This window comes from Heliangelus exortis, chromosome 9 (genome assembly GCF_036169615.1).
Source record: "Heliangelus exortis chromosome 9, bHelExo1.hap1, whole genome shotgun sequence".
In the NCBI taxonomy this organism is placed as follows: domain Eukaryota; kingdom Metazoa; phylum Chordata; class Aves; order Apodiformes; family Trochilidae; genus Heliangelus; species Heliangelus exortis.
Genome location: NC_092430.1, coordinates 16,701,155 through 16,723,205, shown reverse-complemented (window position 1 = coordinate 16,723,205; position 22,051 = coordinate 16,701,155). Strand labels below are relative to the sequence as shown.

The 22,051-nt window shown below is 41.6% G+C and overlaps 1 protein-coding gene across 2 annotated transcripts in view; it reads right to left on the bottom strand.

Annotated features, from left to right (window-relative positions):
- Nucleotides 1-5,487: 5,487 nt before the first annotated feature.
- Nucleotides 5,488-22,051, bottom strand: part of ARMC9 (armadillo repeat containing 9) — a 58,329-nt gene continuing 41,765 nt past the window's right edge. For both annotated transcript variants that reach the window (XM_071752438.1, XM_071752437.1), the window contains 4 exons: nt 19,010-19,131; nt 15,580-15,712; nt 10,770-10,942; nt 5,488-8,100 (listed from right to left, as the gene is read on the bottom strand). In XM_071752438.1, the coding sequence (XP_071608539.1) occupies nt 8,078-8,100; nt 10,770-10,942; nt 15,580-15,712; nt 19,010-19,131 (451 nt within the window). In that variant the 3' untranslated portion in view covers nt 5,488-8,077. The remainder of the gene's footprint in view (nt 8,101-10,769; nt 10,943-15,579; nt 15,713-19,009; nt 19,132-22,051) is intronic.

Sequence of the window (22,051 nt, the reverse complement as noted above, 5' to 3'; positions counted from 1 at the left end):
CATAGTTGCTGCTGGGTGCTATGTTTTGGATTTCTAACCAAAACAGTGCAGATAAAGGAGGGATGTTTTAGCTCTTACTTAGACAGCATGAAGGCCACCCCTGTTTCTCACAGTGCCCCACCAGTGAGCAGGCAGGGGGTGCACAAGAAGCTGGGAGGGTACAGATGACTAAAGGGATATCCAAGACCATGTGATATCATGCTCAGCAATAAAAACTGGGGGAAGAAGGAGTTATGATGTCTGTCATCCCAAATAACAGTTATGCATGATGAAGTAAATGTTCCTGCTTTCCTAGAAATGGCTGAACACCTGTGTGCCCATGGGAAGAAGTCAATGAATTCCTTATTTTCCTTTGCTGGTGCACACTGCTTTTGCTTTACCCATTAAACTTGCTTTATCTCTACACAATTTTTCCACTTTTAGCCTTCCACTTCTCTCCCCATCCCACGGGGGAGGGGAGCAATCAGCTGCGTGTGGGCTGAGCTGCCCACCAGGGTTAACCCACAAACACCCCCCCCTAAGGTCGTGGTGATAACACCCCCTCCATCATCTCCAACACACCTAAGCAAGGACATTTCTCCAGGAGCTGATTTGCTAGCAGGGACAGGGTATTCCCGGTACAAACCACACTCACAGCCCAAAGGAAGGTCATTCAAAGAAACACGTGTGCTACACCACTAACTATGCCAGGCAGCAGGACCAGTCTGCTTCACAGAAGATAAGGCAGTGTGGGACCTGCTGCTCTGCACAGCCCCTGTGGTGAGAAAGAGGTGAAATCCACTCCAGCTCACCTGGCAAAGCCCTGTCCCCCTCCCACTGCCCGGAAATGGTTTGAGAGGCATCTAAGGAAGCACAGAGCCCTCACGTTGGACATGTAACACTTCAGTGGCTGACTAGCCCTAAACTGTTCTCATTAGGAAATGATTTTACATAAAGTACTGGCGTCAGAGGCCAAAAGGTAAAGCTAATAAGAGATTTTAATCAGCACCAGCACAAAAGGAAGGAGATTCCTGCATAATACCAGAGACAGAAAAGCTCTCCTTTGGGAGCTCTCTGGGCTCAGCTCTGCACTGGAGGCAGAGGCTGTGGTACAGGTCAAAGGATAAGGGGGTTCAGCCAGCAAGCACCAAACATCCAGGCACTTTTCAGAGAGCTCCAGCCTGGGACAAACAGCTTTCTAAGCCTCATTTGTCTCTGTAGCACATGAACACAAACCAACCCTATGGAATAATTCCCATTGCAGGGAAAAACAAAGCAACCTCCCTATCAAAACAAAAAGAGTGAGGAAAGGAAGCAGAGACAGGAAACTACACAGATACTCTTCAGAGAGGCCACTGCTGCAGGATAAAGGGCCAGATTTTCATACACGTGCTGAGGTTCCTTCTGAAGCTCATTTCAGGCACCTGAACAAGATAATTGGCTTTCCACAAAGGCTCCAAACATCCCCTGCTGCCAGCGAGGAGACAGTGCTTGTAGAAAACTAGCTGCCTCCTGACAGCAGCTCACAGGAAGCTGGGCTGGGTTAAAGGACATATTTCTATCTTAAGAGCAATGAAAATGATACTTACAGCAACAAGGTTGGGGTGTTTTTTCCATATTAGATTTCACATAGAAAAATAAATTGTGTAAGATCACCTGGGTTGGTTTTAGTTAAAAAGCCTTGGTCTCTTTGTGAAAACCTGCATCCTCACCACCTGCAGTGTCAGAGTCACGATGACAACAAGGTCTGGAGAGGAACAGTTTTATGATGATCTCTCCTTGCCCCTGCTCCAAGCACACCAACATTTTAAACTATGGTACAGGAATCAGCCTTTTTTAACCTATGTGGAAAATGAATCAAAAGTAAATTATTTCTTACCCGTTCTGCACACATGGGGAATCATGTTCTGCAAAGGTCAGGTCCTGAACTTGAGTGCGATGACACTAAACTTCAGGTCAGTATGACTGAAAACTCAACCAGACCAATATTTAAGTTTTGGGAGAAGCACATAAAATTCTTCTTACTCTTACAGCCTATTGTGGCACTACCTAAAAGCCTTAGATATGGGCCAAGCTGCTTGTGTTCCCATGACACATAAGCACTAAGGTTGATCACAAGCTATGGGACCAGTTGTGTTGGCTCCCAATACACAATTTGGCCCCAGCTGCAGTGTAGCTGCAGAGATGCAGTAGCTCCAGACAGTCCTGATCCCTGGATTTGGGCAGGAACAGGATAGCAATGGATGCTGTAGCCAGTATTGCTAAGGCATGGGTGGGGTGCTGGTACCCTTGAGAAATGCTGTTATACTTTGTCTGTGGGTCACTCCCTGAGGTCGTGGCTCATGACTAGGAGCTCCCTGGCATTGAGCTTTTGGTACAGTTTGTTGTCAGGATGGAAATTTTCCAACAGCCCAGTTTCCACAGGGCTTGAGCATGGAAGGGGCTTAATTGAAACAGAAGTGTTTTCCTCAAGTCCCAAAGCTGCCTCATTTCAGTTCCCAGCTGGTCAACTGGAAGAGGAGGAAAAAGAAAGGAGCCAGTTTTGTGGAAAATCATGGTAAGTCACGATCTGCCAAGTTAACAAAAAAAAAAAAATAAACAAGTCATCTGCTGTGTAAGATCCAGCATATAATAAGAGCCAGCCCATTAGGATACTGCAAACTTGATCCAGGGGGAAAGCAGTTGGAGAAAAGGGTAAAAATTTCAGTGAGACATGCTGCTCGACAAAGAATTCATTTGGTGCTAATGGTCCTGCTTCTTGCTACCAACATGAAGCACGCTCCCAAAAGGCAGGGCATGAGCAGACCTGAACAATAAAGTGATTTGTTCTCAGGAAGCATTCAACCTCTGCCAATAGTCAACCGGATCCAGACAAGGGCTAGGGCAGTCAGACCGGCACATGGCAGACCAAATGAGGAACTGTATCACTTGGCACAGAGCTGCTATTTCCAGCACTTACCTCCCATCCTCACTCTAGCTCAACTTTTTCACTCCACAGAAAAGGAGGACTATATGACTTTCATGAAAACTGGGTCCATAAAAGCTGATTTTCCTTGAGAGCAGCAGAAAGTCTTCACCTCCTAAAATCCCTCACTAGGTGATCTGATTTTCAGACCTCTGCATTCATACCTGTCAGCTACAGTCTAATATACACACCTTAAACATCTACAAGGTAGGTGCTATTGTTTCAGGTATCCACTCCTCTATATTTGTCCTGTTTATCAGCTCTCAGCATCATTAAAAGAAAAACAAATAAAATGAAAATCAACCTCTAAAACTAAAGCCAGCAAAACATCTAGGAAATAATTTTTTAAAATTAAACACAGTGTTAGGTCACTCACCCTCAGAATGACCAAAATAATGGACATTCTCCAAACCCATGGATTTAAAATCATATCTGAAAAGCATTTCCCATATTTGAAGACGATAAGAACCAAGCAAATATTTAAAGCTGTCACCTGGATTTCTCACGGTTTGTGTGGCGCATTTTCACTTTCACTACAATAAATTGCTGCCTTAGTTTCTTGGAAACGTGGACCACATGCAAAGAATTGTTGAGAGAACTTGCAGTAAAAGGAGGATGTGTTCCAAAAAGTTATCAAATGTCCTGGGGTGTGCCATTCAGCCTGTTGCTTGGAGAGCATCAGATCCTTAAAGAACGGAAATTTGGATCATGATCCCGTAACTGAATGCAGTGCCCTTTCCCTGCAGGGCAGAAAGCAGTCTGGCATAGGGAAGAATCTTGCTTTGAAACATCACATCTGACAAGATGCCAGGCTAGATGTATTACTGGTCTGGTAATGCAGAAGGACAGTGTTCTATGTTCTGCACTCAGAAGCTGGTTTTCTATTAAAATCTATTAGCAGCAGATTCCCATAAAGCTTGGCCAGAAGAGTCTCTGGTTTTAAAGTTTGTGTTGTTTGTGTTGAAATATCTCTGTTTCTCACCTGTCAATAAATTCTCAAGAGTCCCACTCCTTTTACAATTTATACAAATAGCAGGAGGTTGGGAAGATGGCCTGGAGAAGCCCACAGGGTTTAGTTAAAGAGGTGTTTTAGTACTCCATTCTCACCAGGATCGCTGGGAGCTTGCAAGGCTTGATCTATAGCCTCTTTGCTAGTCATTCCCATAGATCTGTATCCTTCTAAAGCTCAAAGTGCCACATGGCACAGCCTGGTGTGCCCAAGGTGCTGGGCTCACACACCCCTTGGCTGGATTACAGTTGCTGAGGAAGGTTGTCCTCCAGCCTCTCCAACATTCCATCTCCTGGGAAAGGGCTTGTTCCATTATTGAGCCAGACTCAATGTGCCAGCAAGCACATGACAGGGAAGTTTTGGTTCAAAGAGGAATTCAAGCTGTGAGCTAAAAGGTAGGTCTGGATGTAAATAAATAACTGGGAGGAAGGTTGCCTGTTTGCTTTTTTGCTACCACTAATCAAAGATGCGCATGAACACAATGCAGAGCTTTATCTCCAGCTGTAACCTCCACTCTGATTTTTAAGACTAGTGAAACTTTTCTTAAGGGAAACCACTCAAAGCCAAACCAAACAACCACTGTGTCCCTTCCCATCACAGCAATATTTTTCCTCCCAAGAACTTCCTTGCTTGTCTTCCACATCACACTTAAATCCTCCAACAAATAATATTTCTGACACCAAACCAATGTCACTGGTGGCATCCCAGCATGGCCTGGGCTCTCCTCATGAGAAACCACAAACAATGAGTGGTTGGTGCCTGCTTTGCAACACTTCTGAGTAAACAATGCTACCTCTGCAGAGCAGAACAGAAGGGAGCTGTGTTTTCAATTCCAGTGGAGACAAAGCTGTTGGAGGCAGAATTTCTTGATAATAAATTAGAGTGAAATGTAAGCAAATGCACAGTTACAAAGGTTCATGAAACCCCAAACAAAACTATCAAAGAGAGAAAGAAAAAGAAAAAAATCCCTCTAGTAGAAGCATTTTTACCCAGTCACTCCCAGATAATTTTAAAGCACTCGTAAAGAATGACCCTTCTGTGCAAATTTAAATAGACTTATGCAATTTATGTCTCATAACAGTACCCATAAACAAAACTAGACTGCCTATTTAGAAGGTATATCCATGAGGCATGCTTGCATCCCATAGCACTTTGGCCACAGAAAATCCCTCGTAGATCTTGTCAAATGCAATAACTGTATTTGCTTATTGTAAACAAAATCACAGCCACTTTTAAGTACAATTACACCCCTCTCATTCAGGGAGCAATTTCCACTGCTCCTGTTATGAACTCACCAGGGTGGTGCTGTACCTAGCAGTGGCCTCTACATGGCCTATACAAAAAACACCCAACAACTTTGAAGAGTGAGGTGCAGAATTTGCTATGTGTGTGTTACTGACCTCTATCCAGGGACCTTTCAGCCTTGAACAGTGGTGTCTTACTAACAAAGGCAGAATTAACTTATTAGCTTCAAAACCCTCTGACTGGGGTTCACAGAGAAAAAGAGGACACATTACTTTGTCAGCCTCTCAAATTACTGCTCACTGATAATTTATTTCTATTCATATCCATAGTTTCCCTCAAGTATTTGGGAAATTAAGTTTTTCAAGCATTAATATAAAAAACACTCTCACAGTTTTCCAACTCCATACACACTCTAAAACATCAGTCTCAAAGGTGAAAAAATGTACATACAGAGTTCTGCATTGCAATAGGCCTAAGTAAGAAGTGAACCACATATCCTTCAGCTTGCTTCTTTCAGTCCAGTTCTGCAAGATGCAGTTCTGTTTTTCACAAATTTTGATCTGCTGGTGGGTACCTACCCACCTCCTCCAGATGACCTTCAAAGAATAGTACAGTTTTTACTCCAAGTAACAGTAAAGCCAGTAAGGTTTCGGGGTGCTTTGTTTCAGGTCATTTTCCCTCCCCGCCTCAAAAAAAAAAAAAACAAAAAAAACCCTGCACCTCAGAGAACCAGTTCTGCTCCAACATGAAACTCAGCATGAAGCATTCTGTGTTATCCACATATGCAAATGAGCATGCTTAGCACTTCAGTGTTATCAGCTTGGCCATTGATATGACAATACAAAAAGGAGGCAGCATTTCAGAGGAAAAAGAAAAGCTGCCTGGAAGACCACTAGGTAAGCTACATGGCTGTTTGCCATTTACTGCCCTTTTGTGAACCAGAGGATGTTTTTCCATTAGTTGAGTTTATCAGCTCTGAAAGGAGATGGATGAATCTAAGCATAAGTCAGAGATTTTTGGTGATTTCTTTGTCTATCATGGAGATCTATGTGACAGGGGTTATGAAGTGTTTACAATAATTCTATGTCCTATGTAGTTTGAGAGATAAAGCAACACCCACGATCTTTGCTTTGTGTTAGGCTTGTGGGCACCCTGCACTTACTGAGCAGGAAACAGTAGCTTCCACGTGAATGTGACTACATCTTAAAACGGGAGATATCTTCTCCTACAAAACACCCTGATTTCAGTTTAAAGTCTCTTATCCAAAGGTGTCACTGACCTTGTGCCTGGGAGCCCTTTCTGCAAATATTTGATCCACCATCACTGATCTCAGTGGGTCTCATGGCAACTACATCACACAAGGAAATGGCTTTGGCTCCTCAGTTGCCACCACATGCCAAGAGGCACAATTCAAGGTTTCAGCACAAGCACAAAGCTTTCTTCTGCCTCTATGGAAACGCTTGGTGGCTTTATGTAAAAACTCTTTACTCTATGGGAAGGTAGTGTCACAATTAGAATCACTTCACCTTTCAGGCTGCATTCCACTTCTTTGTTTCTGAAGGTGAAACTCCAAAACAAACGCTTTACTTTCTTCCTTTTTGTACCTGTTAAAGCATTTCCTTTTGAAGTCCACCTACAGCAAATATACTTCCTGCAATTGTTGTGTTTCTGCCTCAGTGGCAGCCAGCTTCCCAGATAAACTGCATTTCTGGAAAAGCTGCTGTTGTCCTAATGGCTCTGTCACCTAAGGGGATGCTACTGAAAAGCCAGCCTCCAGTGAAGACTTTAGTGTTTCCTGGTCACTGTTGCTTTTGAGAGAAAAAACGATCAGAACCAGCTTCATCATTCACTGGAAGAATTAACTGCTGGTTTTTCTTTAGCAGAGGGCTTCTTGATCTCTCTTGCCTAGCCAGCACTTCACATTCACTGAAGACCATCACAAATTTTATAAAGACACCAAGTCATTGCTAAGGAGTGAAAATATGAAAAAGCAACAAAGACCAAAGAAGACTGTCCACAGCCACATGTGAAAAGAAAGTTGCTTCTGCTCTGGTGACATTGTCATGGTTCCTCCTATGAATGAAGAAAATGTTCTTCATTCCAGTGTAAAAAATGGATTATTCATTCCACAAATTTTAAAGAAGAAAATAAAGAAAAAATAAACCAACAAACAACAATGTAGGAAGAAGAAATAGGAGCAATTGCTGCAGAAAAACATGGTGATCAGATCTTCAGAGCTGAACATGGGTGCTTGCTATGGGACTGGTGGAGTTTTTCACCTGCCACAGGCCAATCACAAGATGATGAACAACTTTCTCTCCAGTCTCTAGTAACCAAACAGAGATCTCACTCCACACAAGACTGCTCTAGGCAGTGAGGCTCTGCACATATGGCAGAGCCTTTTTCCCTCCTACTGGAGATCCTTTGAATTCAGATACCTCCCAACTCATTCAGAAAGGTGTAATTTGAAAGCAAGTGGCAGGCTAGTTCAGCAAGCAACATGTAAACACGACAGCTGCTTGCTCAGACATCTGTGCTGAGACCTACATACTGTCTCCAAACGACATTTACTCTGACACAGAAGGCAGAGAGCAGGAGTTTCTTCTCAAGGTGGCCACGTCATGGAGACACTGGAATTATATCCATGTCCCTTAACGGTCCTGGGCTGTTGTTGAGACCTTGAATTGTAATAACAAGGCTCTTGTCTTAGCCAGCTTTAGAGATGATAACAGATGCATCCCATCAGATCATTTCTGAATCGCTGTGCAAAGTCAATAATCTCACTTTCTTCTCAGTAGGTTGCCAGTGGAGTTCATTACAGGAAGCTGGCTCTGTCTTTCAACAATGTGACAGGTGATTCTCGAGAAAAGGAACTGTTCTCACTTCCTGTAGGAATGGCTGCCTGCAGAAAAACAGCAAGAAAGTGTCTGTCAGCTAAAAGCAAGATTTATTACAAGACAGATGCTGCCTGAGGGCAACACTTGTTCAACCTGTACAGTGACATAAACACCTCAAAGAACATGCACAAAGGCACCTTAGCAACTGGTGTTGCAACTTGAAAATGCAGTATGTGTTTATGGCAACCACTTGTCAAGGGACACTGAAAGAATTTGTGGAGAAGCAGGGAGACGCTATGGCCCAGTCAGATCCCTGACAAAAATTCTTCCTCCTTCTTCTGGTAGAGAATTTTGTATGACCCTAGCTCCACTGTGCCCTATCCAGAACTTGGTACACTGCAAACAGGTTGAGTGTGCCCATGCGGAGGAGCTCGGAAGAGATGCAGAATAAGGAACATGAGAGATAAAACCATTCGACCATGTCTACATGGAGCACATAAGCACAGGTGAAAAAAATCTGGATTTGGAGGTCCACCCTAGGGTCTAGCCATGCTGCCAGCATGATCTCTGCACCGTCTGGGAATCCATGGAAAATCTCAGCATGAGTAGTTTTATTTGGAGGAGCTCAGTTTTGCTTTAAGGTGCAGCTTTACAGCCCCAGCTCACTGCAGAAAGCTACAATCGAGGCAGGAATCTGTCCCCAGGCCTGTAGCTCCACTAAGTACCTGTGCTTCCTCTGCATTCCTCAGGCATTCCACTCATGCTCCAAGAGGAGCAGACCAGCTGTTTCAGCTGGGTTTATGTAAAAGGAACTTATTTCCAGAAAATACACCTATAATAAATATTAAAAGCAAGCTAAAAATGTGTCTCTAAAATAAGCACATCAAGTAAGTACAATCAGAAACTAATTTTTTTTTCATCATGCTCATCAGCTACAAAAGCTTGTATTTCACCAGTAATACCAAGAAATCCATAAACAAAAGACAGTCTTCCACTGGGACATGATATCTTGATAATTTTTCTAGAATACTAATAGAAACCTCTGGAAGAAAGGTAAATAGACACCTAATAAGATGTGATGCCTGCTATATATTCAGTTTTAGGATGCACATTGTGCCACAGGAACTTATTCCAGAGCCCTACAACAGGGACACGTGTGTCACACCTTTCATAGCACACACACACACACACACACAGAGGACTGTAAAGCTGCCCTGCAGAAACTAGAATGCATGTAAGAGTTTTAGTGCACACATACAGTATACTTTTCCCTTTTCATCAGAGTTTTTCTTTCTCAATGGCCTAGTGCTTTTGTAAATGAACCAAAGGAGGAACCAGGGACAGACTCTCAGGTGTTAACACCACATTCAGTCAGGGTAGAATCCTATAGCAGGAAAGAGAAAGCAGTTATGTCAAAGGTAAAACACAGAGCATCTGCACCAAAAGTAAAGCCAAAAGAGCTGGCAGTATTACCTAAGCACAGGACTGTTCAGGCAATATCTCTCTAGGTCAACACTTCCCTGAGACACCAAGGACATTCCCTTCTATTGCCTCACCTGTACTCTCTGAATGAACCCACCCTATCTCCCTGCATATACAACAGTGAGTGAGCAAAACACAAGACTTTAGGAAGCTCTTTCCAGCTCTCCTGCTGATTTACTGGGTTATTTCAGTTCCTCACATTTAATTTTCCCTACCTGTAATGAGGAGCTAATGATACACAAATACCTCAAACTTCCTGGGAAGGCTTACAAGTATTAAGAGCTATCATGTCTTTGTGAAGTGTTTAAAGTTAACAGTTACAGCTCAAGAGTAGAGCTGATGTTATATTTTGATCAAATAATCATCACTAAACTTCTCATTATTCCTTTGGAACAAGAATATACAGCACACAGCTCCTGCTGTTCCTATCAACACTGGCCCCTGAGGTGTATTTGAATTCAGATAGTCCTACCTGCACTCCAGAGAAAAAACTTACTTGTTACTAAAGAATGCATCTTTCTTCTCTCTGTCTTCCCCAAAATCCACAGTTTACACACCATACACGTTTATTGTTGTGCAACCATCTGAAATCAACATTTCCATTTTACTGAGTTTGTGTTGGCTGGCTTAAAGCATGCATCCATCTTTCCCCTCTAACCTCAGGATCATGGCCCTCCTCTCTTCTGAGTCCAATGCAAACTACTAGTGCTTACACTTATTCAGGCAACAACACATCCTTATGGTGCTTAAATACAAGTTTCCAGCAGCAGGGCTGCCACAAGCAGCACACGATGCTTGGCTGCCCTGATCCCATCTTCTGAACTGCCTGACATCTGGTATACATTCAGTTGCAGTGTAGACACACCCAGGGATCCAAATTCAAGAACGTTAAACAAGTCACACAATGGAATGAACAAGTGTCTAAAGGAAAGAAAATAATCTAAGGACATATAGAGAAAATACAGTCTGAGACTAGAAGCTTTCCTGCAAAATTCTGGGAATTTGGGGCACTTTTCTCCACCCAGACACAGGAAAAGCATGTCTGTTAACTGCTCACATGGCAGCCTGGAAACAAGACCAGTGTTCAGCAGGGTATAATTACATAGTCATACATCCTGCAGATGACAAGTACATTGTCATATACTCCTGGCACATTTGTAGCATACAACTTCATTCCTGGAGAGCTACTACAGTGCTCCCTCCTTTCCCAACCCAGGGACTGACAAAGAGAATTATGACTTTTTCCACTTACTCTGTCTGCTCCTTGTGGATGATCCTGAGGACCTGGAACGGCTTGTTTGTTGGGGTCCAGACTGAGAGAACTGGGGGGCAATGGCTGGGACCTCTCCCTTTCTAGGGCTGGCATTCAGCGGTTCAGGAGTGCGAGGGATCTTGGGTTTGCTGGTGAAGGCTGAGGGAAATTCACTGTAGGGGAGATGGAAAGGGTTAGCAAATGATGGATGAATATGTATGCATAGTAAGTCTGCAGCCAAGTGAAACCAGCAGTACATGCTGTGACAACATGAGGGACGGTTCAAAATCCAGGAAGACTGAGAAAGGAAAGGAACATGGCACTACAGGTACTTCCCTGGGGCATGCACTCACCACACAGCCTCTAAACCTGGCTCCATTGACCTGTCTGTCCAACCCCAACCTGGTTCTTTGGACAACAGGATTGAACAGGTTCAGTTAAGTCTCCTGCAGACAAGTAACAGATCTCTAGCTGCTTTCCATTGTGTTTATCACACACACAGATGTAATTTGAGGTTCCAAAAAAAAAACTACAGATGTGCTACAGCACAGAAATACATCCTTTTAAGACACAGACACTTATTTCTCCCAGGTATAGGTAACAATCTTGGCAGCCAGAGGCAGCCTCTCTGGCTCCCACCTGCGATAAGATTTGTAGAATTCCCTAAAGGCTTTGTTGAAAGAGCCAAAACCTGTGATGGCATCTGTGAAATAAAGTCCCCAGACACACAGGTTCCTTGTTCACACCGAGAACATAAAACAGCTGCTGCTATTTCACAATCTGCATGTGCTGCAAGAATATAATTCCTTAAAATTTAGTCCATGACTGTGTGAGGATACATTGTCCTGCCCTCAGCATCACTGTATTCTTTCCCAGGTACAAAAATACTGGCTACCAGGAAATCACAAGTCTCAAACTATTCTTACTCTACATTCTTGTTTGTTCTAGTGAGTATTTTTTTCTCTTGAAGAGGGACAAAAGGTTAAGCTGGAATAACAGGTCCATGAAAAAGCTAATCGTATTTTTAAAGGAAATATAAGCACAGCCAAAGGCAGGAGACTGCAAAAGGTGCCACCGAGACAAGTGATTAAAATGGAAAGTCCCCGTGTTATAAGCTTCCTCAAAAGAACCCTTTGTGACCATCAAAAGAGTAATTAGGAGCATTTTCAAGACATTTAATCTCCCCTTTTCTCCTGGGAATGTGGCAGAGGCAGTGCTGATTAGCCTGTCCACACCCCTGATTCACCTTGCAGGCAGATTTGAGCAAGCGTTTCTTTTGTATTTTAAATAGCATTAATTGTCTATATTTCACATACGTATGCATAACAATTGAAGACAGAGACGTGCTAACTGGCCTGTTAGGAGCCATCTCTGCAGTCCTCTGCCTATCTCTGAGTATAGCACTTGTCTCATTTCAAAGGAGAAGGTGGTGGATGGCAGCAGAAACATACCAGCAAAAAAAAGAAAGATTGGCCAGATAAAACCCCAAGTGGTGGATCACAGACATATTTAAATATCTCTCTCCACAAAACAATCTCATTGTTGTTGCTTTTTTTGTCATTTTATTCACTCTGGTACAAGAGCTGGGTTTTCAATTCACCAGTGCTCCTCATGGTAATCTTAGATATTGGAGGATATGCTAATGTAGATACAAAAGGAAGATCCCACAACCTCACAGCAAGTTTTGAGAAGTAAACGATCTTTTCTTTTTATCTTATTCAGCAATAGATAATAAAACCCTGGATCTGCGTTCCCATACTCTAAAAAGCGTTTTTACAGCTATCAACAAATGTTCACAGAGTTTCCCTGCAGTAACCCAGGCAGCTGGACCAAGAACACTTTGGAGATCATGTAAAGCCATGCAACCAGAGTCACTACACCACAGAGAAATGCAGTGGTCACACAGGATGGCTGACATACTGCAAACTTCAGGAAAGGATTATATGAAGTAAGGTGGTACCAAATACTAATGAAGCTGAAAAAACTCTACCATTCTTTGGAGAAAATGCAGAGCAGATCTCTGTCCTGTACCCAGGGAGAACAGAACCACCACACCTTTTACTACAGCAATAAACAGGCCAAGATCAACAGAAAATAATTAATCCTCCAAATAACACAGAACACTGCTATTTGGCATCCTTTAGAACTTGATGAGATGAAGAAAGCAGCAGCCAAATCTACTGTGGGAAAATGTTCCCTAGTATTTGGTAAAGGAGTAATTTACTACAACTTGTGGTAATTTGTGAGCAAGTGCATGAACAAAAAAAAAAACAAAAAACAAACAAACAAAAAAAAACCACCCAACAACAAAATCACAAAGAAACCTACATTTGCGCTGAGAAGAAATAAAACTTTTCACTTGGCAAAATGGAAATAATTGTCCGTAAAAAAGTGCACAACAGACCAACACTGGGATCAAAATAATTATCCAGGAAATATGACAGGACTCGCTCAAAGTTGCGACTATTTTCTCCAAGAGAAATACACTTAGACTTATAGCCATTTTTACCAGGTTATCAGAAAAGCAAGAGCATTACTTGGGGTTGGACAATATGATCTTTCAAGGTCCCTTCCAACCCCTAACTTTCTGTGATTTCTGTGACTAGACACCTAACAATGTCCCACAGAGTTTAAACTCTTTATGATGATGATACTGGACACAGTCACAATAAAAAAAATAAGGGCTTTTTCAGCCATCCACAATTTTCAACTCAAGTCTATTACAAATTTATCCTTGATTAGCACAACAGGTCTATTCTTACATAATTGAAATGCAGCAGGGAACAGCAATGTAGGGGCAGCTGCCAGTCTGACATGCATCAGCTAGAACAATCATTTGTTCCTGTGGAAATAAAACAACTGCAATAGACATGTCACCACAAGGGCCTCATTCTTCTCTCACACTGATTTAGTGTAATTTCACCAATATCTGTGCAGTTAAATTCCCAATTTACTGCTGAGGAAAAGGGGAAACAGCAGCGACTGCTTTATCATCACAACTCAGCCCTCCCCTTCTCATACATGCCCCTTCTAGGTAGGTCTTGGTATTTGCCTAGAAGGAAGGAGACATCTCTTACAGTAGTCAAAACTATGAGCAAAGCAGCAATTTATGTGTTCTGTTTGTTTTGCAAACAAGTTAAAGTATGCTTCCAGGAATGAAAGAATGAAAAGGCAGGTCTAGCTATTGCAACACCAACATTTTAACAAAAGACCCTTGACACAGGAAACCCTGTGTTTGCTTGGACTCTGAATGGCTACATTCCCATATCCGTAACTTGAGGCTGCATTTGTAAGCACAAATCACTGTATGCATGCTAAGGAAGCATGCAATGAAAAGATCTTATCTTCCTCTGTAGGATGCTGTACCTGTGTCTTCAATTAGACATCTGTTACTGAGATTTAGATATATAAGAAAAAATTTCAGTATTACTAAGTATACATATTTTTAAAAATAGGTTATGACTGTAGAGAAGCAAAGCCTCTTACCAAGGTCTGGGGGCAAGACACTGTCCATGTATGACTTCTTGGAAGCCAAAGTCTAAAAAATCTGTCTGTCTGTCGTCTGTCACAAAGCAAAAAATTTGGCCATAAAATTCTCATGGTCTATTTGTATTTGCAGTATGTCCTTAGCTACTGTTTGTTTGGACAGGTAGTAGAAATAAAAGCAGTGATGCCATGATAAAGCTATGACTACTAAGCACTTCAACTGCTAAACAGTGATAATTTTTTGACAGTTTATAATTTCTCAGATCTCACTATTGAAACAGCACGTCTGGGGGAAAAAAAAGAAAACTACAAAACAACAAAATCACACCAAACTCCCCAAAACCACAAATAGGCACCTGTAGGCCAGAAGGAAACAAAGCATTAAGCAGAGAGCCCAGTTTTCAGAAGTGCTAGAGTTCTAACTGACACAAATAACTAAGCACTTCTGCAAAATCAGATCCATAAAGGGCTGGTAAAAATCTCTCCTTCAACACATCTCCACCCATTCTGTGTTTTACTTCTGGAATGTACTTGCTTTTAAGATTTCTCTACACTTACTGTTTAAAACTTTGCCCAATCAAATTAGCTATAGGAAAAAGCTGTTAATGTCTGAAGGACACATGAAGACCCTGCAATACTTGGGTAAAACTTGGGCCAACTACTAATGAATTCCTAGTTCTCATCCAAGATGTAACATCACAGTCCTGAATATGACAAAGGCTTCACAGAGGCTTCAAGGCACAAACAGAAGAAAGAGAGCAAAATATTTCATATTCTTTTGACATAAATTGTTTCAAAGACTGGAAACCATTGCTGGGAGAACTCACAATATGGTCTCCCTTGCTATACCTGTCTAGTGGATGAAACAGGGACTCTGGTCAGCAGTGCTAGCAACACAGCATGTTTAAACATCCTGAATCCACTTAAATGCTTAATTTTCTTCCTTCTGCGAGTTAATTCTTGCCCTGTTCTCACAATTCTATCTATTTTGTTAGCAATAAATAATTTTTCATGGGTTATAGTCTAAGGAAAGAATCAGGAAATTTTATTTGCAGAAGACTACATTGTGCATTCATGTGATGTTAATTTATAATGTCTTGCTTGAGATTGCTCCCATTCTGGACCAGATGCCTAGAAATTGAACAGCTGCCTCTGGCACAGCTAAGGGTAATTTGTTTGGCAGGCACCACCACAGCTGTCTCAGACCAGACTACATCATACATCAAATGACTTCACAGATTGTCTTTACAGAAGCATGGAATTAGCTGGTAAGTCCCCTCAGATGCCTCTTGTATTTCTAGGTTCTCATCTCGACAAATCATACCTAGGAGATTGCCCATTTACTTTGTCCTGGCTGAAGTCAGTGGGTCGGGAAGAGGAGGCATTGTCATCGCCTGGGCTGCTTCGGTCCGTCCTATGGCCTGGTGACAATACTTTAGATGACTTCATCTCAACTACTGTTTAAAAAAGAAAAACAGTTCTATGAGAAGTTCTCCCATTACAATTTTATCAGAAACACAAATCACAGTTCCTGCTGTAATAAGGAAACCTTGAGATAATGGCAGGCTGGTGAGTTAGTGTGGCAGAGCACATTAGGGCTCATCAGCAGGTGAGCTGATGCTCATGGAGCATGGCAGTGTGCAGGCTCCCATCCCTCTGCAGTTGGAAAGTAAACCATGCTTGGATTGTTCTCAAAGCAATTATACTCTCTGCATTTGCAATGCACTGGGAGCTTGCAGACCATCAGCTGATATCACATTTAACTCAAAACCACTTGCAGTTGTCTGTACCTATCCACAGGAACAGGCAGACTGTGGACAAAATCCAGCATTTTACACTTCTGTCAGACTTGAGGTTTATCACGTATTCAATATACTTCATTTATGCCTTGCACAAATGGAGAAGGGAAGGACAATTTGCTGAGACACATAAAGCTACCAAGATGTGCAAGTTTAATAATAGTTTAGGAAAAATCCCTAGCTCCAATACTCCCATGCTCAGGACAGGTTGCTGTCCTCATTTGCTCTCACATGCTGATAACAATGCTGATCAGGTCACTTTCAGACAAGTAGTTGGCTGCCCAGCATATGTAGTGTCTGACATTCAGAAAAACAAGTGTAGTAAGATGACCAGGGGTCATTGTTATCTTTAGTCTACAACTTTCCTGCTTGCAGGACATAAAAATAAAAGAAAAAAGTAAGAAAAAAAATTGAAGGGAGGAAAGAAGAGGAAGAGAGGGAAGAGAGGGAAGAGAGGGAAGAGAGGGAAGAGAGGGAAGAGAGGGAAGAGAGGGAAGAGAGGGAAGAGAGGGAAGAGAGGGAAGAGAGGGAAGAGAGGGAAGAGAGGGAAGAGAGGGAAGAGAGGGAAGAGAGGGAAGAGAGGGAAGAGAGGGAAGAGAGGGAAGAGAGGGAAGAGAGGGATGAGAGGGATGAGAGGGATGAGAGGGATGAGAGGGAAGAGAGGGAAGAGAGGGAAGAGAGGGAAGAGAGGGAAGAGGAAAAAAAAATTAAAGGAAAAAAGAGGGAAAAGGAAAAAGAAGGAAAAAAGAGAAGGGGAAAAAAAAAAAAAAAAAAAAAAAAGAGAAAACCCCAGATTTAAAAAAAATTATTGATTCTTTACTGAAGTGATAAAAAGGGAAGATGAACCCAGAAAAAATATCAGAGTGACACAAGAACAGTTGAATGAGTTCAGGCATGGAGGACAGATTTCAGTTTTGGAAAATAAGAGAGGATCAAGGTTTCTTCAGCCTAAACTTAGCTCCCTTGAGATATGACCTTGATTATGCTAGCTGATGACATGAAGCTTTTAGTCTAACCATTTTTTCACTATTTGTTCCTTACTATTCATTTTACAACTTGTCTGCAGGAAACTCAACCCCAAAGTATGCCTGTTGTGCTGGAAAATACGTATTTTACAAGTGAGAAGGTTCCTGGTACTGACCAGGACAACAGTACTGCATAACGATCAGAACTCTATAAACAGTGTATTTATTGCACAGCTATGTTTGGCAAAGCATGAGAAGAGACTCTAGAAGCAGTACAACTGTTTTTTCACCTTTTTGCTTTGTACTGTTCCCTGCCATATATTAGAAGGCACAAACAGACATATATATATATTATATATAATTACACACACATATATATATATAAACTTGCAATATGCAGTATACTTTGACCTCCAAGATTTTTCAGCATATAAAGTAGTTCTCTTGTTAGTATCCACTTACATACAATTTTCACTGAAAACAGCAAACAAAATGTTTTAGACTGAGTCTACAAGCAATGTTCTGACATCACAACATTAAAGTTGGCAGAAATTTCTTCAGCATGAAAGCTTTAAATCAATACTCCCTATCAAAAATGAACATTTGCTTTGCTGACTTACTCAGGTTCCCTCTTAAAACGTCCACACAAATCTTTACAAGCAAACTGTCAGACATCACCAGCAGCACAGAAAAGGTGACAAAGGTGAATGAATAAATTTCACCGGCAAGATATTATCAAAGGGTGGTTGAGAAGGCACGCTAGGCTCCTGGTGGCTGCATAATGCCTCAGAAATTGCATCCAATTACACTTTAGAACAGCAAATAAGAACACCTTTGATACCTGTTTGGCTTAATTTCTTTTAAGGAGCATGAATATATGAAACTTTTTTTTTTTTTCCCTGTACAGGAAAACTGCCAAATCAGTATGCTTTGGATTAGTTTGCAGCCTCTGCTGTTCCAAGTGGCCAGTGAACCTTCCCACAGAACAGGCTCAGCCACACCGAAGGTGCTACAGAGCAAAGTGACCCCTGGGGACAGCAGCTCTCATATACAACAGCAAGAACCCAACTGCCTGTCTGAACAAGAGTTTCATCTGCTTCTATCAGACACCTTCCATTCAGCACATTATATTTATCAGCATTACACAAGCAGATTCCTGTCTGCAGATATGCTGCAAGATCCTTTATCTAAGACTGCAGAACATTTTGCCTTAAATCTCTAATTGGAAATGTTAATAAAACCCTGAAACCAAGCTGAAACTCTCACATCTGAAGTTCCATGATCCTGTGGATATTACAAGTCAGAAATTGAGTATTTCAGCAGCCTGTAACCTTCTAAATTCTGCCATGTGCTTCTGAGCTCTTAGGTCCAGCTAAGCTTGCATTAATTTCAGCTTAGGTTGTAAGGACAGAATCTTGAGCAGCATCACGCACAATGCAGCTACACAGCACTTGGCTTCCCATCCTCCCCAACCTTTTCTGGTTTGAATGTAGTGGCAAATCTAAGCAGATAACTGCAGCTGCCTTCAACTTTAATACAGAGGTCTAGCCAACAGAGCCTGCAGGTGCCAGCAGACAGTGATCCATTGAGGTCCAAACAAGGGTGTATTTGATCAAGTAAGGGGCTTTGACTGCTGGGAAGCACACTGCCTCTGGGCTGCAGCTCTTTCCCTACGCAGAGGACATCATGGAGTGAAATACAACCTACTTTGCAGATCAGAAGGCCTGGGTATGATCCTTGGCACTTCCACAAGACACAAGATGGAGGAAAGCGAGTGAGACCATTGGTCTCTGCTGACCACACATTACCTCTGCAGCCATCCATTCAGATTAAGCAGAAATACGACCTTGTGCCCCAGGGGTCTACAAAGGGAGGGCAGTGCCACAGCTACATTGCAAAAAAGCAGTCTACAACAATCTAGGCCCCAAAGTCCTGCCCCAATCAAGCAAGACAGCAAGAGTTAACAACAGAATTTGCAGAATATCCTTACATGAAGAGGAAATGCAGAGGTCGGAAATGCTGGAGCTGCTCATATTGCAATTAGGATGACCAGGTAGCAGAGACTGCAGCTTCTCATCCCCACCATGACAGGAATTGGTGTCGTTTTCTGGCCTGGAGGAGAAAAGAGAATGCAGGGTGACGGATACTTGCAGCATAAGAAGTTGCATGAGAGTAAACTCTGATTTCTTTCTGAGTTCCTGTAATAACATAGAAGATACTGGAATTCTTTTATGTTTCATATTGCAAACTAGTGCTAAGGACATAATTTAATTGAATAAATGTAGCTCCCTCAAATTAGCTGATGCTAGACATATTTGAAATTAAATTTTTTTTCTACTGCAATAAAAAAGCTGAGGAAAGGAAACTATGCAGTCTGCAGTCTTTGCAGTCCCACAAAATACTCACGGGACTTTCTTTAAAGAAAAAGAGTGTAGCAGCAGGCCTGAGAGGTCTTCAATACTTTTTCAAGGATTTAAGATTTGTTCCTGAATATCACTAGGATTTAACTTTACAGAGCAATATGCAATTCAGAGTTAAAACAAAGCAGTTAACTAGAACTGTTTATTACCCAAGTGAGGTTGGATTAACCAGAAACTGAGGTAGCTGAAGGACAGAACAGGCATAAGATTGCTTAGTAACCAGAAATAAAGCACAGTAGAAGCAAGAGGGGTGTGAAAAGAAGTTGGCAGACGCAGCAAGTTTCCCTGCCCAATATCAGGTTAAGGTAACTACACTGTATTTCTAGTTAGGAAGGATGCTGTCCAAGAAGGAAGTTAATGATTTCACAGCTAAATCAGTTTCTAAGGAAACATTTAACAAAATTTAAGTAGTTCATTCCCTTGAGTGGTCTCAGCCAGGGAGTCTTTAAAGAGAAGGGAGGAGGGGGGGGGGAAAGGTGAATAAACCCCCCAGCTTTCCAGTATTTCCTGGCTTCATCAGCTCCATACAGCAAGAGCTTGCCCATTCTGGGGTCCCACGACAATTCTGCCAAAGTGACTAGAGCCTTGTCTGCACCAGGAAGCCATAGAAAAATTAGCATGGAATAGCTGCTACATGTGCAGTGCCTATTCTGCATTAATTTTCTGAGTGAATACTTCCATTCAGGACTAGAAATCCACTCCCCCCCATTTAGGATGTATGAACCAAAAACTCATAAGGAGATATGTAATAGTTTCTCCATCAACTGCTTCCTCTTTCACCATGTTTTTAAAATGGAACATGTTACACTGAGCCTCACATGAAGAACTTCAAGCAAGTTATATTCACTTCAGTTCTGAATGCAAGCATTTACACAATTTTTTTAATGTAGTTTCACTACTCTGCTGAACACAAAAGTTCAAATAATTCAGATCAACTGTCCTGGATGATCTCCAAGCTGCACTTGAGGGTATAAAGCCTGGGATTTTTCATGCCATTTAATCTGATACATACACAAGCCACTTAAATTATTTAAAATATAAAATACATCTAGTTCATATATTTATTTCAAAGTAAGGAAGCTAAGATTCTGTCACCTTAATTATCTACCTTTTGCAAAGCTTCCTAATAGATTATTTCCTCATTATAGTAAATTAACACTTACTAAAATTAAAACAGCATGAAAACTTGTCCTTTTCTGTTGGAAAATCACATTCAGGAACATCCTCATATCTTTACAGCAGTTTTCTTGGACACAAACTAGTTAAATATAAAATACAAACTTCTCATTCTGGGTGGTATCTCATGTTTCCTACTTAAAACATGGGAACACCAAACACTTATTATTTCTATCATTTGGCCAGAGCAGGAGAGGTTTTCATTTTCATGTATTTTCACCACAGTAGATTTCTGATGCTTACGCTGTTCCTCCCTACTCTGCACAGTGAGGCATCTGTAAAGACTGCTTTGCACCAGCAATCTAACACTTCTTCACCCAGAGCTACCAGAAACATAATAGTAAAAAAGCATTTCATATCCAGTAGTGACCTGAAGCTGTCTTGTAGAGGCATGAGCTGTACAGCTGTTAATAAAGAGATTAAAGTTTTGACAAAATATGGTACCAATATCAATTTGGTATCCCAGGATACTGTTCAGTAAAGATACTGCCTGGGTAGATGGTGATAAAGAGCAACACGTGATAACTTCTGGAGATGATTTCTGATGTACAAATTGCAGCATGCTACATGGCACCAGGAAATAAAAGCCATTCCCTTGGGCTTTTTCTGGCTCCCCATAGGTAAGTAAACTTGATATCACAAGCTTATTTTCCTTTCAATTTATAAAGCAGGAACACAATGCTTAGGCACTTGAGTGATAACTAAGATTTAATCCTGAAAAATACTTTCTAAATAAGCTGAAAGGCAACCCAAACAGCTGATTCCACAGAATCAGTTCAGGTCTCCTAACCCACAACAAGAATAATAATGTGCAAGAAAAGTGGGAGCTTCAGCCTCACTTTTTCCATGCCTAGATCTGTTAAACTTGTCCTTCCTAAGGCCCTGCTAACATAATTGATATCATCCCATATGAATAATAAAGTTATAAAAAGACATTTGGGAGGCTCAGGAGGGCTCCCAGTCAGATCACCCACTTGAATGAATGAGAATGCCAGCACAAGACAGTGGCGGGGAACAAACATGGCTAAGATAAAGCTGGGACTACTCCCAACCCACAACATTAGACTTCTATCAGATTAAACTGCACCCGTGTAACTACTGCACCCTCACTGTTTTCCATGTGGATCTTCCACACTAAAATGTGGAGGAAAAATACTTTAAAAATAGAAAATACAAACATGAAACCAAAGAATGGCAGGGAAAATGATGCAGGAGAGTCTTCAGACTTCAGGGCTGGTATGTTCTTCTAAGAACCACCTCTGTCCTCTGACTTCATTACTCTATTGTATTTCAGGTTACTTATTCATTTTAACCTTCTTACCCACACCACTACTGTGACTGAATTACTATTACCTATACTTTTTTGGAGAGACTCTCAGCTTAAGAATTGGCAGAAATCAAAACATAAAATGCTCATGATATACTGTATTGATGAC